The sequence below is a fragment of the Cricetulus griseus genome, chromosome 5 (assembly GCF_003668045.3).
Source record: "Cricetulus griseus strain 17A/GY chromosome 5, alternate assembly CriGri-PICRH-1.0, whole genome shotgun sequence".
NCBI classification, from domain to species: domain Eukaryota; kingdom Metazoa; phylum Chordata; class Mammalia; order Rodentia; family Cricetidae; genus Cricetulus; species Cricetulus griseus.
The window spans coordinates 185,966,235-185,984,195 of record NC_048598.1 but is presented as its reverse complement, the minus strand read 5'-3'; the positions used below and the strand labels follow the sequence as shown (position 1 = coordinate 185,984,195).

Genomic DNA, 17,961 nt, shown 5'->3' with positions numbered 1-17,961 from the left:
AGGATACAGATTGAGTTCAAAATAAAAATGTAAGAGGGTTGAAGGTAGCTGGGCGGTGGTGGAGCACGTCTTTAATCCCAGCACTCAGGAGGCAGAGGCAGGCGCATCTGTGTGAGTTCGAGACCAGCCTGATCCAGGACAGCTAGGGCTGTTACACAGAGAAACCCTGTCTCAAAAAAACAAAACAAAACAAAAAAACTGGGGGTGGGGTGGGGTGGGGTGGTGGTGCTGAAGGGGTCGCTCAACTGGAGAGAGTTTGCATGCGTTAGACCCCAGTTCAACCCGTAGTAGTAAAAATAAATAGAAGGCAGTAAGTGCTTCTGCCTCACTTGATGGGGTGCAGCTGGTCTATGTGCAGTGACAGGACATGCCCTGAGATTGCAGTGATCTCAGTCAGAGGCCCAGTTTAGGGAAGTTGCCTTCATATCCTCAGCCTGGGCTCTTTGTACACCACCTCCCATCCCTCATAAAAGCTGGGTGTGGTGACACCCGAGGTCTGGCCTATCTGAGGCCAGCCTGGGCAACATAGCAAGACCCTGTGTCAAGCATAACAACTCTGTGGTACTTGCTAGGTTAAGTTCAAGTCAAGAAAATATAATGTGGGGCTGGAGAGGTGGCTCAGGTTAAGAGCACTGGCTGCTCTTCCAGAGGTCCTGAGTTCAATTCCAGCAACCACATGGTGGTTTATAATCATCTATAATGAGACCCAGTGCCCTCTTCTGGCCTGCAGAATACATGCAGGCAGAACACTATGCATAACAAATAAATAAATAAATCTTAAAAAAAATAATAAAACGTAAGGCAAGCGTGGACTTGTAAGATGGATCAGCAGATAAGGATGCCTTCAAGTGCGACAACCTGAGTTCAGTCCCTGGAACTCACACAGTGCAAGGAGAGAACTCCCACAAGTTGTCTTCTAACTCATACTAGTCTGCCATGGTGCATGTGTGTCTCAGCACACAATAAAAATTGAGATAAACTCACTAACCACCACCACTCCTTTTAACCCAGATTTATTGTTGAACTCATCAGGCACCTCTCGTGGTGGTGGTAGGGACCATGCTGCATGGGTTATTACCAGTTTCTACTGTTTTCCCGCTACTATTGAGGTTATCGACTCGGGGGAAGCCACAGGTCAGCCTCAGTGGCTCCCGTCCATCACTCCTCAAGCAAAGGGCTTGTCTGTGTCTTGTAGCCGTAGCACTGGAGGAAGGTGGCTGACTGAGACCCAACAGCCTTGCTTGGTCATGGTAGGACTTCTCTGGAAAGCACAGGTGTGTAGAGTTGAGGGTGGTGGAGAGTGCCCTGTGGCCCAGGCCACACTCACCACATGGGCAATCACAACAGTCAGCTGCCACTCTTGGAGACTTGACAAGGTGGTCCCAGCAACTTCTAAGAGCTGGGGCAATAGATGCCTTTACCACTGCTGGCATTAATCTAGGCTGTCAGGGAACCAAAGGGAGACCTAGCCACCGCCTAGCAATTGAAGCTTTTGCTCACACAATCAGAGAACACTGTGGGTACTTAGTAAGGCCAAGTCCAGGCCTAAAAGAACCTCTAAATAGGTACAGAATGCTGAAAATGCTAAAGAAAAGAAAAATGGGTATAGACAGTCATAGAAAAAAAGTTTAAAAATAATAAAGTGAAGTCTTTAAAAAAAGAGTAAAGTAATTTTAAAAAAGCCACATAAGGATGAGACATACCCAAGGTATTTTGTTCCTGTATGGTGCTTTGTTAACTTTGAATTTTTTTAATGCTGACTGCTGGGAGATATGATATGAAAGGGACTGCTGGATTAAACCAGTCTAGATACTTTTGAGATGTCTTGTCTTCAGAATTAAAGTTGAAAAATGTGTTGCACTGGGAAAGAGGTTGTGCTTTCTTTAGTTTCCACAGGAAATGAAAGGCTATGGGATTCCTTCAAAGTTCATTGAGATTAGGTTTGGCTGGGGGAGATCTGAAAATCTTGGCTACAAGCACACAAAAAGAAAAGAAAAACTACAAGACAGCTGATATAAGCTGATTCTTTGACCTGGGAACAGCTCTGAGATTGAATGAGACATGATAAATCTTGTTGGCGATAGTCTTTGTAACTCATTATTATTATTTATTGGAGATGGTTTTCAGTTTGGAGGAGTGTGATTAAGTTTTTTTATAGTTTATTTTTTATATTCCAATCCCATTTCCTCCTCCCTCCTCTCTTCCCTCCACATCCCCCCCGCCCCCGCCCACACCTCCCATCTGCTCCTCCCCTAGCAAGTCTACAAAGTCTGTCCCATCATCTCATTGAGGCAGGACCAAGGGACCTCTCCACCTCCCATGCCCATGTCTAGGCTGAGCAAGGTGTCTCTCCATATAGAATGGGCTCCACTGTAGGAAGCCGGTTCCTGCATTATAATGGTGCCTGAAGACACCAAGATGTGAATTACTTCACAGGCGCTGGGTAATCTCCATTCCTTTGATCTCTGCCTATCCCGTGGCTCATTTTTGCCTGAGGAGCTGAAGCCATTCATAGGATAACACGTCCCAGGCGGCTGGCCAGCCTTTATATAGGGATGGTTTTCTTGGTTCAATGTCTCTGCTCTGGTCTCCACTCTGGTAAAATGCATTAAAGCTTGTCTGCAGAAGGATCCGAGTGTCCTGCGTGTATTTCTTGCTGGCGAGGAATACAGAGCACGCGCGGGACACTCCACTAAATCAGTTTGTGCATTAGTGTTAGATCTTGAACCAACTGACAGTGGCCTCATAGATTGTCCCAGTCACACCTTTGCCACCTATTAAGGGAGTCTAGTTCGGACTTACGCAGGTTCCCTATTTGTCAGACCTGAGTCAGTGATCTTTCTCTAGCCCTTGGCAGCTGATTCTGTGGGTTTCCCCATCATGGTCTTGACTCCTTTGTTTCATGATTTATTATTACATGGCATCCATTCATAAGGTATGGATAGAGATTAATTTACAGTTTGGTTATACAATCCAAACAAATTATAAAGTTAACAAATGCCTTTTACCTGCTCAAACATAAAAGAAACCACAGAAAAATCATCTTTAGTAGACTTGTGCACACTGCACATTCCATACTGTGTTAATGCAGATCTGTATGTTACCTTTAAGTTTGTGTGTTTTCAGAAGAAAAAAAAATAAAAAAGAACCAGATACCAATAAAGACAAGCAGCCCAGGCTGTGCAGTGGTGGCACACGCCTTTAATCCCAGCACTTGGGAGGCAGAGGCAGAGGCAGATGGATCTCTGTGAGTTCGAGGCCAGCCTGTCTACAAAGCTAGTTCTAGGATAGCTAGGGCTGTTGACAGAGAAACCCTTTTTTCAAAAAAAAAAAAAAAGTAGCCCAGGTAATCCAACCTCTCCGAGGGCCTCTGTTGCAATTTCCTCAGAGTTCTGCATCCAGAATAATTTCGAGGTGGTTCAGCCTCACCGGCTATTCTAGCCAGAAGTGCAGATAAGTGTTGTGCTTTCCCATTGTACAGACACTGAAGAACAAACGTCATGGCTCTTTTTCCCAGGACTTGATCATTGTCTCAATGTTCTATTGCCCACAGACAGCAGAAAGCAGTCTAGAGAACACAACACCCACATTCCCAAGAGGTGGGTTGGTGTGTGTTTTTGGTCATTTGGTCATGAGGTTGTTTGTCATCATTTAGGGGGGATATGGATAAAAACGACAACTTTTTTGTTTTTGGAGAAAGGGTTTCTCTGTGTAGCTTTGGAGCCTATCCTGGCACTCGCTCTGTAGGCCAGGCTGGCCTCGAGTTCACAAGAGATCCGCCTATCTCTGCCTCCCGAGTGCTGCACCACCAATGAACACCCAGCGAGAAAGGACAACTATTACCTCAAATATTTTACATTGGTACGGGTTTTGGTATATTGATACAAATTTAAAGTTATTTTGTTATACTCTATGTGTCTACTCTTTGGGGTATTGTGCAGCTCATTTAAAATTGTAATGTATAATTAAGAAATGCAGATTAGTGGTCATCTATAATAAGCAAACTTGTAGTCATGTTAGGTATGTTTTCAAGGTCAAACAGAGCTATATTTTAGATAGGTGGTCTTCAAACATTTCCAAGACCCACAGAATATGGCATTTAAGATGTTTTAATAACGCAAGGCTTTTCTGGACAATGAGATACATCTGCCCCTGGCAGCACTCATCTACTTCAGAAGAAGACGATGGACATCTAACAGCCTCCACATGGAGTTTGCTTTTTGTAACAAAGTTAATCACTGAGCAAAGAAACTGCCCTTCCCTCAAACTGCGGCTGATAGTGTACTGTCCAAACCGGACAAGCAGGACACAAGAGACTGCCTAACTTTGCCAAGACAAGGTAGGCCAGCCCTTCAAAATTCCTGCTTTACAGAAAAGTCTTGTCAGATATTCCAGGCCTCTGTGTTGCAGAGGAACCTTAGGTGGCTGTCCAGGCAGCCAGATGTCTCTGTCATTTCTATAGTTTTGGAAGTTGCTTGCTCTGCACTTCCTGTTTACTCCATAACATTATCTCCTTCTTGAGTCTCTAGTGGAGTTGAGATAAGATAGTTACAGTTTCCCTTGTTACCAAATTCAGAAAAGAAGCTCACAAAAGAGGTGTAAAGTGTATAAAGTTGAGAAACATAAAAGCTTCAATTGTTCATCTAAGAAAATGTTTTGAGGTCTAAATAGTTTGGGGTTGGTAATAGAAGTATGATAAAAAAATATGGTTTAAGTATAAAACTTTGAACTCATCAAGATTAATAGGGTAATTTCTCCAAATTTGCCAAATACAAATGAGCTGGATGTTGTAAATATAATTAAATAATTGTAATATAATTGTAATATAATTAAATATAATTGTTTTTATTGTATATAGTTTTACTCTGTTAAAGTTAAAACTCTTTTTATTTAGACAAAAGGGAGGAAATGTGAGATATTTGATTACAGTTTAAAAATATGTCACTGTGATTGGTTTAATAAAATGCTAAGTGGCCAGTAGCTAGGCAGGAGGTATTGGCGGGACTTCCAGACAGAGAGACCTCTGGGGAGAAGCAAGGTGGAGTCACCAGCCAGAAGCAGAGGAAGCAGGAGAGGTGAAAGCCATGAGCCAGTGGTAACATTAATAGAAATGGATTGGTTTCAGTTATAAGAGCTAGTTAGAAACAAGCCTAAGCTAACGCTGACCTTCCATAATTATAAATAAGTCTCCATGTCATGATTTGGGAGTTGGCAGGACAGAGAAAGACTAGTCACAGGGCACACACACTCATACCTATCCTCCACCAGGGGATCTGTGTCCCTACCACAGGCCTCCAATTCCTGGAATGACAGCCAATACATGCTAAAGGCATGCTTGCGATTTTACTTTAAGTAACCCTCATGCCTCCATTTACCACCACGTAGACCAGGAAGGCTTAGATACACCCTTGACCTACTCAGGTCCAAGTACACAGACTACAGCCACTGAATGCAGAGTAATGAAGTGCCTTGCACCATGCAGAGAAGAGTCTCACACACTTAGAAAACAAGACTTTATTCCTTTAGAGGCCCTGTACAACAGTGATAGCCAGCTAGAGAGCCCACAGAGGTGGGCCCAAACAGGCTACACTGTACCTGGTGCCAAGACCAGAGGCACAGGCACTGAGAATGCCCACAAAGATATTTACTGGGAAGGGGAACAATCCCGCACTGTGTTCTCCTGGTCCCTCTGCCTACCCATCATTGGGAATCCTGACTGGCAGTAGTGAGCCAGTCCTCTGCTCACCCAGGTCCCCATTTTACAGGCAGGTAGCTAGAGGCCCAGGGATGAGAAGACTTCCTCTTGCCACAGCTGTCACACAATTTCATTGTGGAGACACTGAGGCCAGTGGCCTATCAGCTTCCCAAGCAGGCTCTGCACAGGCAGGATCCTCAACAGGCTCGGTGCCAGGGCCCTAGCCCCCATATGCAGTTCAAGGGCAGCAGCTGAGAAGTGCCAGGCACACTCTACACTGGCCTCTGCCCCTAATGGTAAGAGGTGGCCAATTCTTCCTGGGACTGTGGATGGGGATTTGGGAAATGGGTGGGTCCTTGACCAGCCTGTTAACGGTTGGCTCAGGAGAGAGCCCTGGAGTGTAGGTCTTGGGAGATTGTCACTGGCAGTGCTGTCTGCAGAGTGTCAACTTAGCCAGGCTTGACCTTCCCAAATATACCATGCATGAGGAAGAGTCTCCATTTTACAGCTGAGAAAACAGGAGGTCGGCGGGGTATAGCCTGGCTGCTGTCACCAGCCTAGGAGCAGAGAGACTGGCTGAGAAGCCACATTATCTGTGTCAGGTTTCAGCCAAGTGGCTCTGGGGAAGTTAGGCAGCATCACAGACTGGAAGGCTGGGCCAGAGCAGGCCCAGCAGGGGTGGCAGAGGTGCCCGGAACTGCCTCGCTGTCTAGTTGGACCGCCTCCTCGCCCCGGGTGTACGTGAGCACCACAGTGACTGTGGCGAAGGTGGCAGCATTGACCGGGAAAGCGCGTAACAGCGTGGAGGCCAGCCCTCGCGTGAAGACGCGCCAGCCCTCAGCCTGGTAGCTCTGCCGCATGCAGTCGAGGATGCCGCGGTAGCGAGGGGCTCCTTGCAGCCCGTCGGCTTGTAGCCGTGACTTAACCACGTCCATGGGATAGGTGGAGAGCCAGGATGTGATGCCCGATGTGCCCCCCGCCAGCAGCAGCTTGGGCACCAGCAGGCGGTCATCGGGCTCGCAGCCCATGCCGCGCGTCAGTACGTCGTAGGTGAGGAAGTAGACGCCAAAGCTGGGTGTCTCGCGCAGAAGCGTGGACACCATGCCTCGGTTGATGCCACGCAGGCCCTCGTGCCGGTAAATCTGCACCAGGCAGTCCAGGGAGCCCTTGTAGGTTCGGGCAGGGCCCACATCTTGCAGCTGTAGCCTTGTCTTGGCCAGTTCCATGGGGCAACAGATGACACACTGAATGGCGCCTGCTGCCGCACCAGCTAGGAACTGATTGAGTGGTGAGTCCTGGCCCAAGGCCCTAAGGGTGTTGCCTTGCACCCCAAACACCAGTGCATTGATAAAGGTGAGCCCCATTAGTGGTGAGCCCAGACCTTTATACAGGCCCAGCACCTGCAGAGACAGAAATGCCATCAGGGATGAGGGGTGCCACCCTGCTTGCCTTGCCCAGCCACTCCCCTCAGCCCTCCATACACAAGTGGCAGCCCTAACCGCTGGCTGCTCACAGGCAGCACGCAGAATTCTGTTAGATACAAAGTCCTCAATCCAGGATGCCCCAGCAATCCATTCACACGCCCATGGTCCCTCATGGACACCCACCCCAGTGGGCCTGGGGTGATAGCACCTCCAGGCTTGCTCCCCAGCCTGACAACTGCACTTACACTCTCCTGCTTGACGATGGACTGGAAGCAGTGCAGTGTCCCTCGGTACTGGGGCTTCTCCGTGTTCTGTACCTGCAGCCGCACCTGCAGGGACAGGCAGAGCCATTGAAGCAATCCCCCTGGCCTGGCCTGGCCTGCACAGGGCCGGCAGCCAAGTTACTTGTGAATCTGGGATTCCAGGGTGCAGCCAGTTGGGTGTTTGAGAGCTAAGAGCTACAAGGACAGCCAGCTGCAGATGCTCTGGGAGTCCCCAAGACAATTAGAAGAGAGGTCTCTCCTGCACTACCGCGAGACAGCTCTCGGGACCAAGCCTTGTTCAGGTGACACTTGCCCTCTCACGTGGGGCTGAGGCCAAAGAGGAATCCCAGCCTGGTGTCCCACCACGAACCTCCATCAGGGTGGGGGTACTGGGCCTCTGTTCTGCTCCTGTTTGGTTCCTGCTAGTGGCCCTTTGACAACCATAATCATGAGTGGTGGCAGACAGCCGTCAGCCTCCCGAGGTACCCATGGCAATAACTCCAGGACCTGGGGACACTGCCAGACCCAGTGGCCCAGAACCTCTTACACATCAAAGCACTCTTCGTCGCCTGAGAGCTTATCTGCTCTTGATATGCTGGCTTCATGACGGTATGAGGAGAGGGGCGGATCCTGAACTTGGAATCCGTGTTACTTTGTGGGGGAAACAAGGTCATACCATGGTCTCAAGAGCTAGGAAGTCCCCTAGACCCGATTCAGAAAGGGTCAGTCATGGGCTGGGGCTGTGTCTCAGTGATGGGACTACAATAGTTTACCTAGCTTGTGAAAGGGCTGGAGAGGTCGCTCAGCGATTGAGAGCTCTCTATGAGAGGACTCAGGTTCAATCCCCAGCACCCACTCTGTGGTTCAAATCTTCTGTAACTCCAGTTCCAGGGAATCCAAAACCCTCTTCTGGCCTCCACGGGCATCAGGCACATAGACGGTACATGTACAGACAGACAGACAAAACACCCATAGACCTTTAAAACAAGCAGCTTTTTATGGCCATTTTGCTGGAATGTCAATAGCTCAACCATAGTTGGGAACTGTGGAGGTAATACAAATTGATTTTTCTGAAAGATCACTTTACAGGTTATCTGTGGACAGGGGAGAGACTCCTATAGAGGGATAGTTGTGGGCTCAGCAGCTTGGAGGAGTTGGAACTACCAGGACAAAAGTGCTTTCATGCCCGAGGGACCTGCTTCCTGAACGAGTCCCAGTCAAGTGAGTAGCCTCTGCAATGCCAGGCTGAGGAAGTAAATCCACAGCTCTTATTGGCTGAATACAGCTGTGGGAGGTGCTTGAGACATTTGACCACGAGAACTATGGCCAGCCTCACTGTGGGTGGGAGAAGGCATCCAGGCAGAATGTGGGCAAGGTGGGTCACCTTGTGGACAGGTTGTACCAGGGCTTCCTTCTTGCAAGCCTATGAATGGAATTCATGGGCCACAGCTTGCCAAGAGTCTGCTCTCTGGCCTTCTCCCCAGGGATACCAGGTGACTGCCCTATGCTGACTGGAGCCTGCAATTAACCCATTAACGTGGCACAAGTTCCTGGTGCTCAGTGAACAACGGGCCTTTGTAACCTCATCCACCCTGTCACCTTGCAGATGCCTGGACCAAGGACAGGGCTTTGTAAGGTTGAAGCCAGTGCAAAGGTCAGGCCCTTACACCACACTGGAAGAAACCCCAGCTCTGAATTAATGAGCTGCTTTCTGTGCCAAAAAACACCTGGTTCACTGAAGGAGCTAGCTCAGGATGGTGTGTGTTCAGCCTCCAGCTTTTCCTTCACACTAGTGGGAACGGAGCCTGGCTTAGAGCCTGAACCAAGTACAGGTCTCGTCTAGGCTGCTCACAGGCCACTGGGAGAGAGGAAAATGACTAAGGCAGGGTCCTGATGTGACTAGCTTGAGCACCTACAAGTCCAGCCACAGGGCTTTTCCACCAGACAGTATGGGTCTGACTCCTTGACCTCTGTCCTGGGACCCTAAGGACCCGGGGCTCCAGTTATGATCGAGGTATGATTCAGGAGGTACCTGCCCCAGGGCATCCGTCCATGTTCAGAGCCCTGGCTAAAGTGTTCCTTAGGATCTTGCTGGGTGACGCTGCCTTGCAGGTACATGCCAACACTCAAAACAGTCATGACAAGCACTGATCCATAAAGGCCAAAAGAGAAACAGCCTCGAGTTTATTTCTGGTGTGTGTGTGACGTGGTTTTGCTATACAACTCAGGCTGGCCTCAAACTTGTGGTCCTTCTGGCTTAGCCTCCCAGTGCCGCTACCATATCTGGCTGTGGAGGCAGGCTTTCCTAACACAAGTTGGTGTTAAATTCTTAACTCTCCCCAGGACTGGAATTCCAGGTGTGTTACTACCACACCTGGCCCAGCAGGGTTTGATTCCTTATATTTCTGCCTTTTCCCATCTCTTTCTTTCAGGAAGATGTTAGGGGTGGGCTTAAAGAGATGGCTCAGCAGTTAAGGGTACTGGCTGATCTCCCCGAAGATCTGGGTTCAATTCCCAGCTCCTACGTGGCTGCGCACAACCGCCTGAAACTCCAGTTCCACCAGGCACACACATGACACACAAACATACATGCAGGCAAAACATAAAATAACAATTCAAAGAAGATGCTAGGGGAGCTAGACATCAGAACAGGGTGCGCTTTCTCGCTCTGGCTGACAAGAAGCCTGTCCATCAACAAACACCTCATTCTCTGCCAAGTAAAGCTGAGTCTGTGAACTCAGGCAGTTCGGCCTCTGTGGGGCAATGCCCAGGAGGAAGGGTCAGTCAGTTGGTTCAGTGAGGGGCAATTGCCCTGCCTTCATTTAAAGCCTGAGGGATGATCTCTACTGTATTCCCAGGTCAGAAACCCCGAAGGCCTGTCCCAGCCTGTCTTTCCCTGCACAAGAGACTCACCTTGACTGTGTCAAAAGGGTGTCCCACAAGCACACCTGCCACACCTGGAAGAAAAAGGTACCCGTGACCAAGTGCCTTAGAACTTTGCAGAACCCTGGGACAGTGAGGTTCTGCCAAGGAAGGATGGACAGGCATGGCACATGGGAGGGGAACACTGATGGGGTCCCTACAGGACCCTGGGTACATCGCAGGAATTCCTGTAACTTCCCCTCTGGTAACAAGGGGAAGCCAGCATCAGCTTAACTCAGAGCTGTGTCCTCTGCCTTCCCCTGCAGCTCCCTGAGGTGATGTGTCCCCTGGGGAACTGTATAGCACCATCCCAAAGCCTGACACTACAGGAGGCTCAGGGATGTTGGAGTTGGGGGTTAGCCTGCCACTGGGATTTGAACCAGGGCTGTTGGGATAGGATGACAGACAGCCTGTCACTGGGATTTGAATTTTCCTTCTGTTACTTATCTTCCAGGCACGTTCAGGAAGGGCTCATTGTCTTGGCCTTGGTCACCTGAAAGGCACTTAGCATCCTCCTTCCCCTACCCTCCCCCACACCACTCTAGGATAGCCTGGAGATTAGGAACACCCAGGAAATACTGCCCGAGGACCTGCTGCCTGCTGGCTGACACCTCCCAAGAGCCACACTACTCTGAGTCATGCTCAGTTTATTTATCACTTAAGGGCCTCCCAGAGACCCCACCCACAATAGCAGGGTTCACCTCTCCCCAAAGGCTTAAGAACACTCCTCAGAGTGGCCTGTTGGTAGTGAACATCGGTGTGACTCTCTTCACCCCCGTACCCTCTGCAGTCCAATGACCCCATTTCTCAAAAGAAACAGAAGTCAGCAAATCAGCGAGGTTTCCTTCTCTAGGAAACATCTGCCAAAGAGCCTCTCTGGGGCTGGCCTGTAGCCAGTGGTGGAGCGCTTGCTCACAGTGCTTGAGGCCCTAGGTTCCTCCCTTAGCAATGCAGAAAGAAAGAAGTCCCCTTTGGTTGCTAGTATTTTATGTCTAACGGCAATGGTTAGTGTTGGGCAATGAACAGTAACATTACACACTGGCAGTCACTGTTCTTGGTTCATACCGATCCTAACTCTCCCACTCCAGAAGCGATGAACTCATTCTACACATGAGGAAACCAGAACGGAGAAGCCAACAGCAGTACATCTATGGGACATGGCCAGTAAGTGATGCAACTGCAGCTCTCGCCATGCTCCAGGACTGGGTCCTAACTACTCATCTCTCCTGGTCCTGTCAGGGATGGCCACAGATCCTGCCAGGAGACACTAAAGGGCGACATCTGCTCCCAAACTGTGCCTTGCATCCTTCCATAATGTCCACTGTGTTTCATGCTTCTGTCCAAAACAAACAAACAAACAAACAAACAAACAAATAAATCAAACAAGCCAAACCATTGTTTGTTTTCTTTGTGAGACAGGGTCTCACTGTGTGACCCTGGCTGCCCTGGGTCTCCCTATCTGGACCAGGCTGGCTTCAGACTCTCAGAGATCAGTCTGTCCCCGCAAGTGTGCTACCATGTCTGGCTTTCCTGTGATCTGCTCTTAGGGTTCAGCACTTTCAGTTTAGTAAGACACTTTCTAGTAACACTCCAGTCTTTACAGAGGAAAAAGGGGGACAGCCCTGAGCCCTCACCCACCCCTGAGCCCCATCACTGCCACTTTCCCACAGCTCCTCTCATCTTGGCGTCTGCTGGGTGACACCCAGTACTGCAGGTGAGAAGCTACTACTGCTAACCCTCCCCTCACTGTTCTGTCAGGACACCTTGGAGATTTTACATGTGGGTTTTAGGAATGTTGCCAGAGGATGCCAAGGGTGTGCCTGTTTCTTTAAAGCAACCCCCCTTGGCACTCCACTAGCCCTCGAGTTGCAGATTCAGGCCCTGTTCCAAGCCGGGGAAATTTCCACTATAATCTATTCCCCCTAGTCACCATTTCCAGGCAGGCTCCTTTTCTCTCGGAGCCCCTCGTGTCCTCCCCACAGCACCTGTTTCTAGTGGTGGGACCTTGTTTCCTCCCTTGGAAGAGCCACCAATTTCCACCTGCTTTTAACCTTCTGGTTAGTGGTGGCTGGGACAAAACCAGAACTCACCAGCCCCTGCTTACTGCCTTTTGTATTTGCAAATCCTACTTCCTGAACTTTTTTTCTTAGGCTAATCTGAATCTTTTAGGACTTCAGAAAGCCTAACACCCAAGGCTGGTGTGTTGGGCATCTGGGTATGCCCTGCTCACCTTCCTCCCTCTCCCTCCAAGGGCCCCCTGATGCCAGCAACAACAGCCTTTGGCACTTCCAAGACTGCAGAGGCCATGAAGCCTCTAACCTACCCCTTCTGCTGGGAAGCCTGGGGGGGGGGCGGGGTCCCAAGTGGGCAGGTCTTCGCATCCTCACTCCCTACCCATGACCTTTTGACATCACAGTCCCTTTGAGGGCCAGGGAGCCCTGCATCACCATCTCTAAGAGGACCCCCCCAAGTCTAGTCACACCAACGGAAAGGGACCCATCCTCCAAATCCAAAGCCACTGACCACAGCCAGGGCAACTCTGACACCATGAGCATCCGAGGACAGGAAGGGACTGCTGTTCTAGAGACACCTGGGAGCACAGTTCTGAGAGAGATGACAGGCCTGTTGCCTCCACAGACACTAGCTGGCTATCTGGCATTTCTGTCACACCAGCCCATGCCCTATCCAGGAGCCGCTGTGGCCTCAGGACCCATCCTCTCACGGTAGGGAGTGGTTAGCAGCATCCCTACCCTTCTAATAGTAAGTTTCTACCAGAAACCAATCATTACTCAAGATATTTGCCCTGCCTCCCACAGAAGCTAAAGGCGGGATAGGATGTGTGTTGGGCCATGCAGACACACCCACAGAGCATTCTTTCTCTGGAAAAGTGGCCCCACCACCATCCCTCCCAGGCAGGTGCTTTAGGAGGCCAGATCCCCACATCCAGACCATGTTGGACAGCATGCAGTGATGGGAACCCCGAAGGCACACCCAGGGCACAATCAGATCACTGTCCACCCCCCAGCGGCCCTATCCCTTCAGAGAGAGAGAGATTACAACCTCCCCCATTTCTTTCCTTACTGGATGAGCCCAGAAGAGGCCCGGCAGGTGACTCCCATCTCAGACCCAGCCTGCACTACTTCCATGCAGCTGGGCACTCTCTATGCAGCCCAGCCTGCATTACTTCCATGCAGCTGGGCACTCTCTATGCAGCCCAGCCTGCATTACTTCCATGCAGCTGGGCACTCTCTATGCAGCCTGGGTGGAAATGCATACTGGGGCTGAAGGTAGGGCACATGATCCCCCCGAGACAGCCTGGATGAGGAAGGATGGGCATCCCAGGTAGGAAAGGGGTGGCTGAACCATGGGGGTGGTCTGGGTCTCTAAGCAGATCCGGAGGTTGCAACCACAGAGGGAACCACAGTGGCCCTGGGGAAACTGCAACAAAATAAGGGGGGCTTGGTCATAGAAGGGTTCTTCATCCTTCCTGCTACAGATGGGGGCTAAGATGGGACCCCGTCTGGGTCTCTAATTCTCCACCAACTTGCAGAAATCCTGGGCTTTGTCCCTCTACCATGGCTTACAGAGGAAAGCATGGCTAAGAGCCTGATGGCTCTCAAGCCCTTTGTGGGCACATCACTGCCCTGGGAAGGCATCCTGCCAGACCAGCCTTCTCCGCCCAGGAAGAAGCAAGCACGGATTAAGCACCTAAGGCCAAGGCAAGACCTTTTTCAGGTGAGACCTTTCCGGGTAGGGCTATGATGGTAAGCAGAGGAAGACAATAGGACAGGTGGGTGAGGAGCCAGGCCTGGCCCTCAGAGCTGAACTCAGCGTTGGCATAACCAGTCAGACCACTGCCACCTCGGCCAATTTGCCTGGAATCCCAATGGTTAAACCAGGTTCTGTATTTAATACTTACTACATAAACTATGCCTCTGGGAGCAAGAAAAGACACTAAAGGTTCAACAGGTCCACACAGTCGGGTCATGGGTAAACCTGGTCTGCTCTCCGCCTCAAGCTCTCCCGAGTGAGGTTGACTTGATCACCCAGTAGGCCGTTTCCTCTTCTGTGCCCTCTAGAAGCTCAAAGCACCAAAGAGGAAAGCACTGGGCGCCTAGGGTCAGGCCAGCCCTCTAGGAGGTCGCACGGTGTCACCAGCCTCACTCGGACAGCTGCAGGGAGGGAAGAATCCGCGGGCTGCGCGCCCGCATCCTCGCGTCTATCCCTGCTTCTGGCCAAGCCGCGGTACCGCCGGGATCCCCAGACCTCACACCCAGTGCACACAGAAGGGTCAAGAAGACACCTGTCTCCGCGCACCAGGCAGGCTGCGTGCCTGGCATGCCTGGAGTCCCCTTACCTCCAGCGCATCCAGCCAGGAAGTCGAGCGCCATGGCCCGGCCCCACGAGCCGCCTGAGTTCTACTACTCCTCGGGGCTCCGGCTGTCTGGCCGCCGGGCGCAAAGCCTGGTTGGGGTGGCGGCTGGGTGACGACTCCCAGGAAAGCGCTCCCCGGGCGTCCAGCACGCCGGGCCTCACCTAACGCTGCGCGTCCGGCCCTACCAGCTGCAGCCCCCGCGGGTGCAGAGCGCAACCAATGGGTACACGAGGCGCGGACAACACCCCGCGTTCTGGGTGCCGCCGCCAAATTTCATTGGCTGCGCGCGCCGGGAAGGTGTGGCCTTGGGCAAGGCGGGCGGGGGCGCTACGGGGCGCAGCAGACAAAGACTGTGCTTCTCGGGCCCGCCCGCGCGGCACAGGGAAGGGGCAGTGCAGTGGGCACATTGCGCATTGGATGCATTGGATCCCGGAACCTCCCAATTGCTTAGTGCGAGGGGCGGCGCTCGCGCTGCTTAGACCCCGGGGCCCCCTCACGGTGTTTGGATGCGACTGCGGCTCAAACTCATCGCCCTTGCCAGTGTCATGGGGACATTGTGGCGAGCACTCCCGTGGAAGTCTGCGACTCTCCAAGGCCTGCGGGATTGGACGCAGCTAGTTGTGAAAATTCTAGAAGTGCTCCCCACGTGGAGGGGCCTCCTAGGCCCCGTGTCTCCTTAGGCGAACGTGCTAGGAGTCTGAGGTCCGAGTGCGCCCAGGTAGGGCCAGAGACTTGGATTTGGATGACAGCCAAGATGAACTTTTCAAACACAAGGGACCGGTGGATGGAAGGCTGCCCCTAAGCCCTGAAGCTTGTTCCTGGGAGCCACTGAAGGTTATGGAGAGAGGGAAGCTTCAGGACAGGGCTGGGGGCCGCCAGCAGACTAGATCAGGGAGCAAACATTATGCAGCCCTGGGCCTTGGAACAGGGTGAGCTTGCTGGAGGGCAGAGAGCATGGAGGTGTTCCTGGCTTGGAGAGCACCCAAGGGTGAGAACCTGCCATGTCCACCCACCCAGTTGCCCCCAATATTTACAGGACAAGGAGTGTTGAAGCAGGTCCCACTGATGGACACAACCACCACTCCTGGGATCTCTGTTAGTCGTGACTTTCTCCTGAGCTGGAACAGTCTCCTGTGGTCACCTGCACACTGCTCTTACCTCTTACCTCTACCCTCTCTCAACTGAGCAGAGAGTTGCCGGATGGCAGATCTGATGGAGGAACAGGTCTTTAAAAGTTCCAGTGACGCCTGGAGCTGAGGGCCAGGACCTTGGGAGGTGGTGTTTATCCTTAGAATTGAATGGATCCTTCGTGAAGCCAACATCCAAGTCCAGGCCTGCTGACTCCTAGTCCAGTGCTTGTGGTGGCTACTGGGCCCTGAGCTAGGGGTCTGGAGGCCTGGGTTTGATCTCCACAGCCTCTGAGCCATCTGGATGCCTCCTGGAGGGGGAAGGAGGTACACACTGGAACTGGGGTGAATGCAGGGTCCTTCCTGAGGTCAGTGCCATCTTCATACAGGGACATTGTCGTAAGAATGCCCTGGGGATCCAGGTGGTAAAGCTCATATCTCTACAACTCCACTTCTGGCTCTGGGTTCTAAGAAATGAGAGGGCAACTGATGAGACAACAACAGCCCATTCTGCTTGTGGCTTTTTTTTTTTTCTTTTGAGACAGGATCTTGATATGTAGCCCAGGGTGGTCTAGAACTTGACCCCTTCCTGCCTCAGCCTCCTGAGCGCTGAGGCTACTGGTGTGCACCATAACATCTGGGTCCCTTTTCTTTCTCCAGAGGTGGAACTCTGGGCTTCGTGCATGCTGGGCAGGCAGGTGTATAACTTGCTGAGCCCCATCTCTCCAGCCCCTGTTTTTTAAAAGAACAAACATAAAAAAAGCCAGAGAGAGAAGAACTGGTAGCAACACGGAAGAGCCTGCTTTTACACTGATGTCCTTCAGGCCTCGTTGTGTGGAGCTCCGACCCTCTAGGAGTGCTGGCGAAGGACCCATAAGCCTGGTATTCCATAGTTGAACTTTAGAACCATTGGAGGCAGAGTCCAGGGACAACCCCTATAGGGACCTAGTGGGACCCTGTGTGCTGTCATCTAGGTACTTTGTAGGCAGAGCATGGGTGGGCCAGTTGTGGGGGGCCAGTATTGTGTCCGGAACTGTTAGGTTTAGGGACAAAGTGTGTGAGGGAATGGAAGGCTAAGCGGAGGTTGCATGCTGCCCTAGGTGGAGCAGGATCTGTCCTGTGGGGCTGAGTGTGTCCTCAGGGCCCACTGGTCTGCACCTTGGGAGGGCAGGCACTGATATGGGAGGGGGTCATTTGCTGTCTGAGAGCCCTTTACTCAGGCCTTTGGTGATCTGGGTCAGAAGACAAGGTGGGTCCAAATATTTGACCTTGGCAGTTAGCTGGGAAGAGACCACATCTTGGGGCTGTATTGTTGTATTGTTTTCTTGCCTTTTACAAGGGTAAAATTATAGCAGGAATATACTACTTCTTCAAACTCTGCCCCACAGGTACTGGGGTCTGTTTAGCTCCAAGGATCCCAGCCAAAGGGCAAACCGTAGGAGAGCAGCAGTGTGAGGAAGGAACTGTCACTACCCACAGTGACATGTTTTGTTTGGAAATGTCTTTCCCTAGTTCTTACATAAGACAGGTCCTCAGTGTAGAAAGAGAACCAAGAGTGGGCAAAAGGAGCAGCATGCTCTGTGATCTCCCTGCCCTGGGACCTGTATATTGAATAACAAATGGGGCTGTCAGTCAACCTTGCTTGATATAAAATCTATGCTCAATGCCAAGGACACAGGAGGGCTGTAACGACACAGCTGCACCCACTCATCTTCCAGCCTTCTCCTGCTCAGCCCTGGTTCACATGTCAAGCTTGTTCCTGCCCCAGGGCCTGTGTGAAGGCTGCCTCCTTCTGGGAAGCCCTTCCCCTAACCTTGCATAGTTCCAGATCTTGGGCTCTCCCCCAGTTCTCACTTAAGGGGCCTGACTGGCACACCGCTGTGGTCTGAATGTCCTCTCAGGGCAGTTCCTGGGTAGAAATCCTACCCCTGAGGTGATGCCATTTGGAAGTAGGGCCTTACTGGCTAAGTGTCTCCCTTCTCTAGGGACACATGACTTGTGAAAGACAATGGGTAGTTCCAGTTGTTTAAAATGTATTTTTTTGTTAAAATAAAAAAGTCCTAGGGGCAGAGAAATGATTCAGCAGTTAAGAGCACTCCCTGATCTTTCAGAGGGCCTGAGTTCCAGTGCCTATGCCTGGCAGCTCGCGACCACC

At 51.3% G+C, this 17,961-nt stretch overlaps 2 protein-coding genes and 1 non-coding gene across 5 annotated transcripts in view; 2 read left to right on the top strand and 1 right to left on the bottom strand.

The window, feature by feature from the left end:
• Nucleotides 1–4,918: 4,918 nt before the first annotated feature.
• Slc25a29 (solute carrier family 25 member 29) lies at nt 4,919–14,854 on the bottom strand. 3 transcript variants are annotated; one of them, XM_027416382.2, is made up of 4 exons: nt 14,662–14,854; nt 10,296–10,339; nt 7,365–7,448; nt 4,919–7,095 (listed from the first exon to the last, which is right to left on the bottom strand). In XM_027416382.2, exons 1-4 carry the CDS (start codon nt 14,693–14,695, stop codon nt 6,334–6,336), a joined length of 924 nt encoding a protein of 307 aa, XP_027272183.1. In that variant the 5' UTR covers nt 14,696–14,854; the 3' UTR covers nt 4,919–6,333. The 3 variants fall into 3 exon arrangements, with proteins under 3 accessions (XP_027272183.1, XP_027272184.1, XP_035301614.1); XM_027416383.2 differs by lacking the exon at nt 14,662–14,854 and adding an exon at nt 11,370–11,497 and having other exon boundaries at nt 6,247–7,095; XM_035445723.1 differs by lacking the exon at nt 14,662–14,854 and having other exon boundaries at nt 6,247–7,095; nt 10,296–11,342.
• Nucleotides 14,855–16,006: 1,152 nt separating this feature from the next.
• Mir345 (microRNA mir-345) lies at nt 16,007–16,086 on the top strand. The gene has a single exon (NR_105218.1). It is a non-coding gene; the product is annotated as a microRNA mir-345 (primary transcript).
• Nucleotides 16,087–16,089: 3 nt separating this feature from the next.
• Nucleotides 16,090–17,961, top strand: part of Slc25a47 (solute carrier family 25 member 47) — a 15,772-nt gene continuing 13,900 nt past the window's right edge. The window contains exon 1 of the mRNA XM_027416384.2: nt 16,090–16,688. Coding sequence (XP_027272185.2) covers nt 16,620–16,688 — 69 coding nt within the window. The 5' untranslated portion in view covers nt 16,090–16,619. The remainder of the gene's footprint in view (nt 16,689–17,961) is intronic.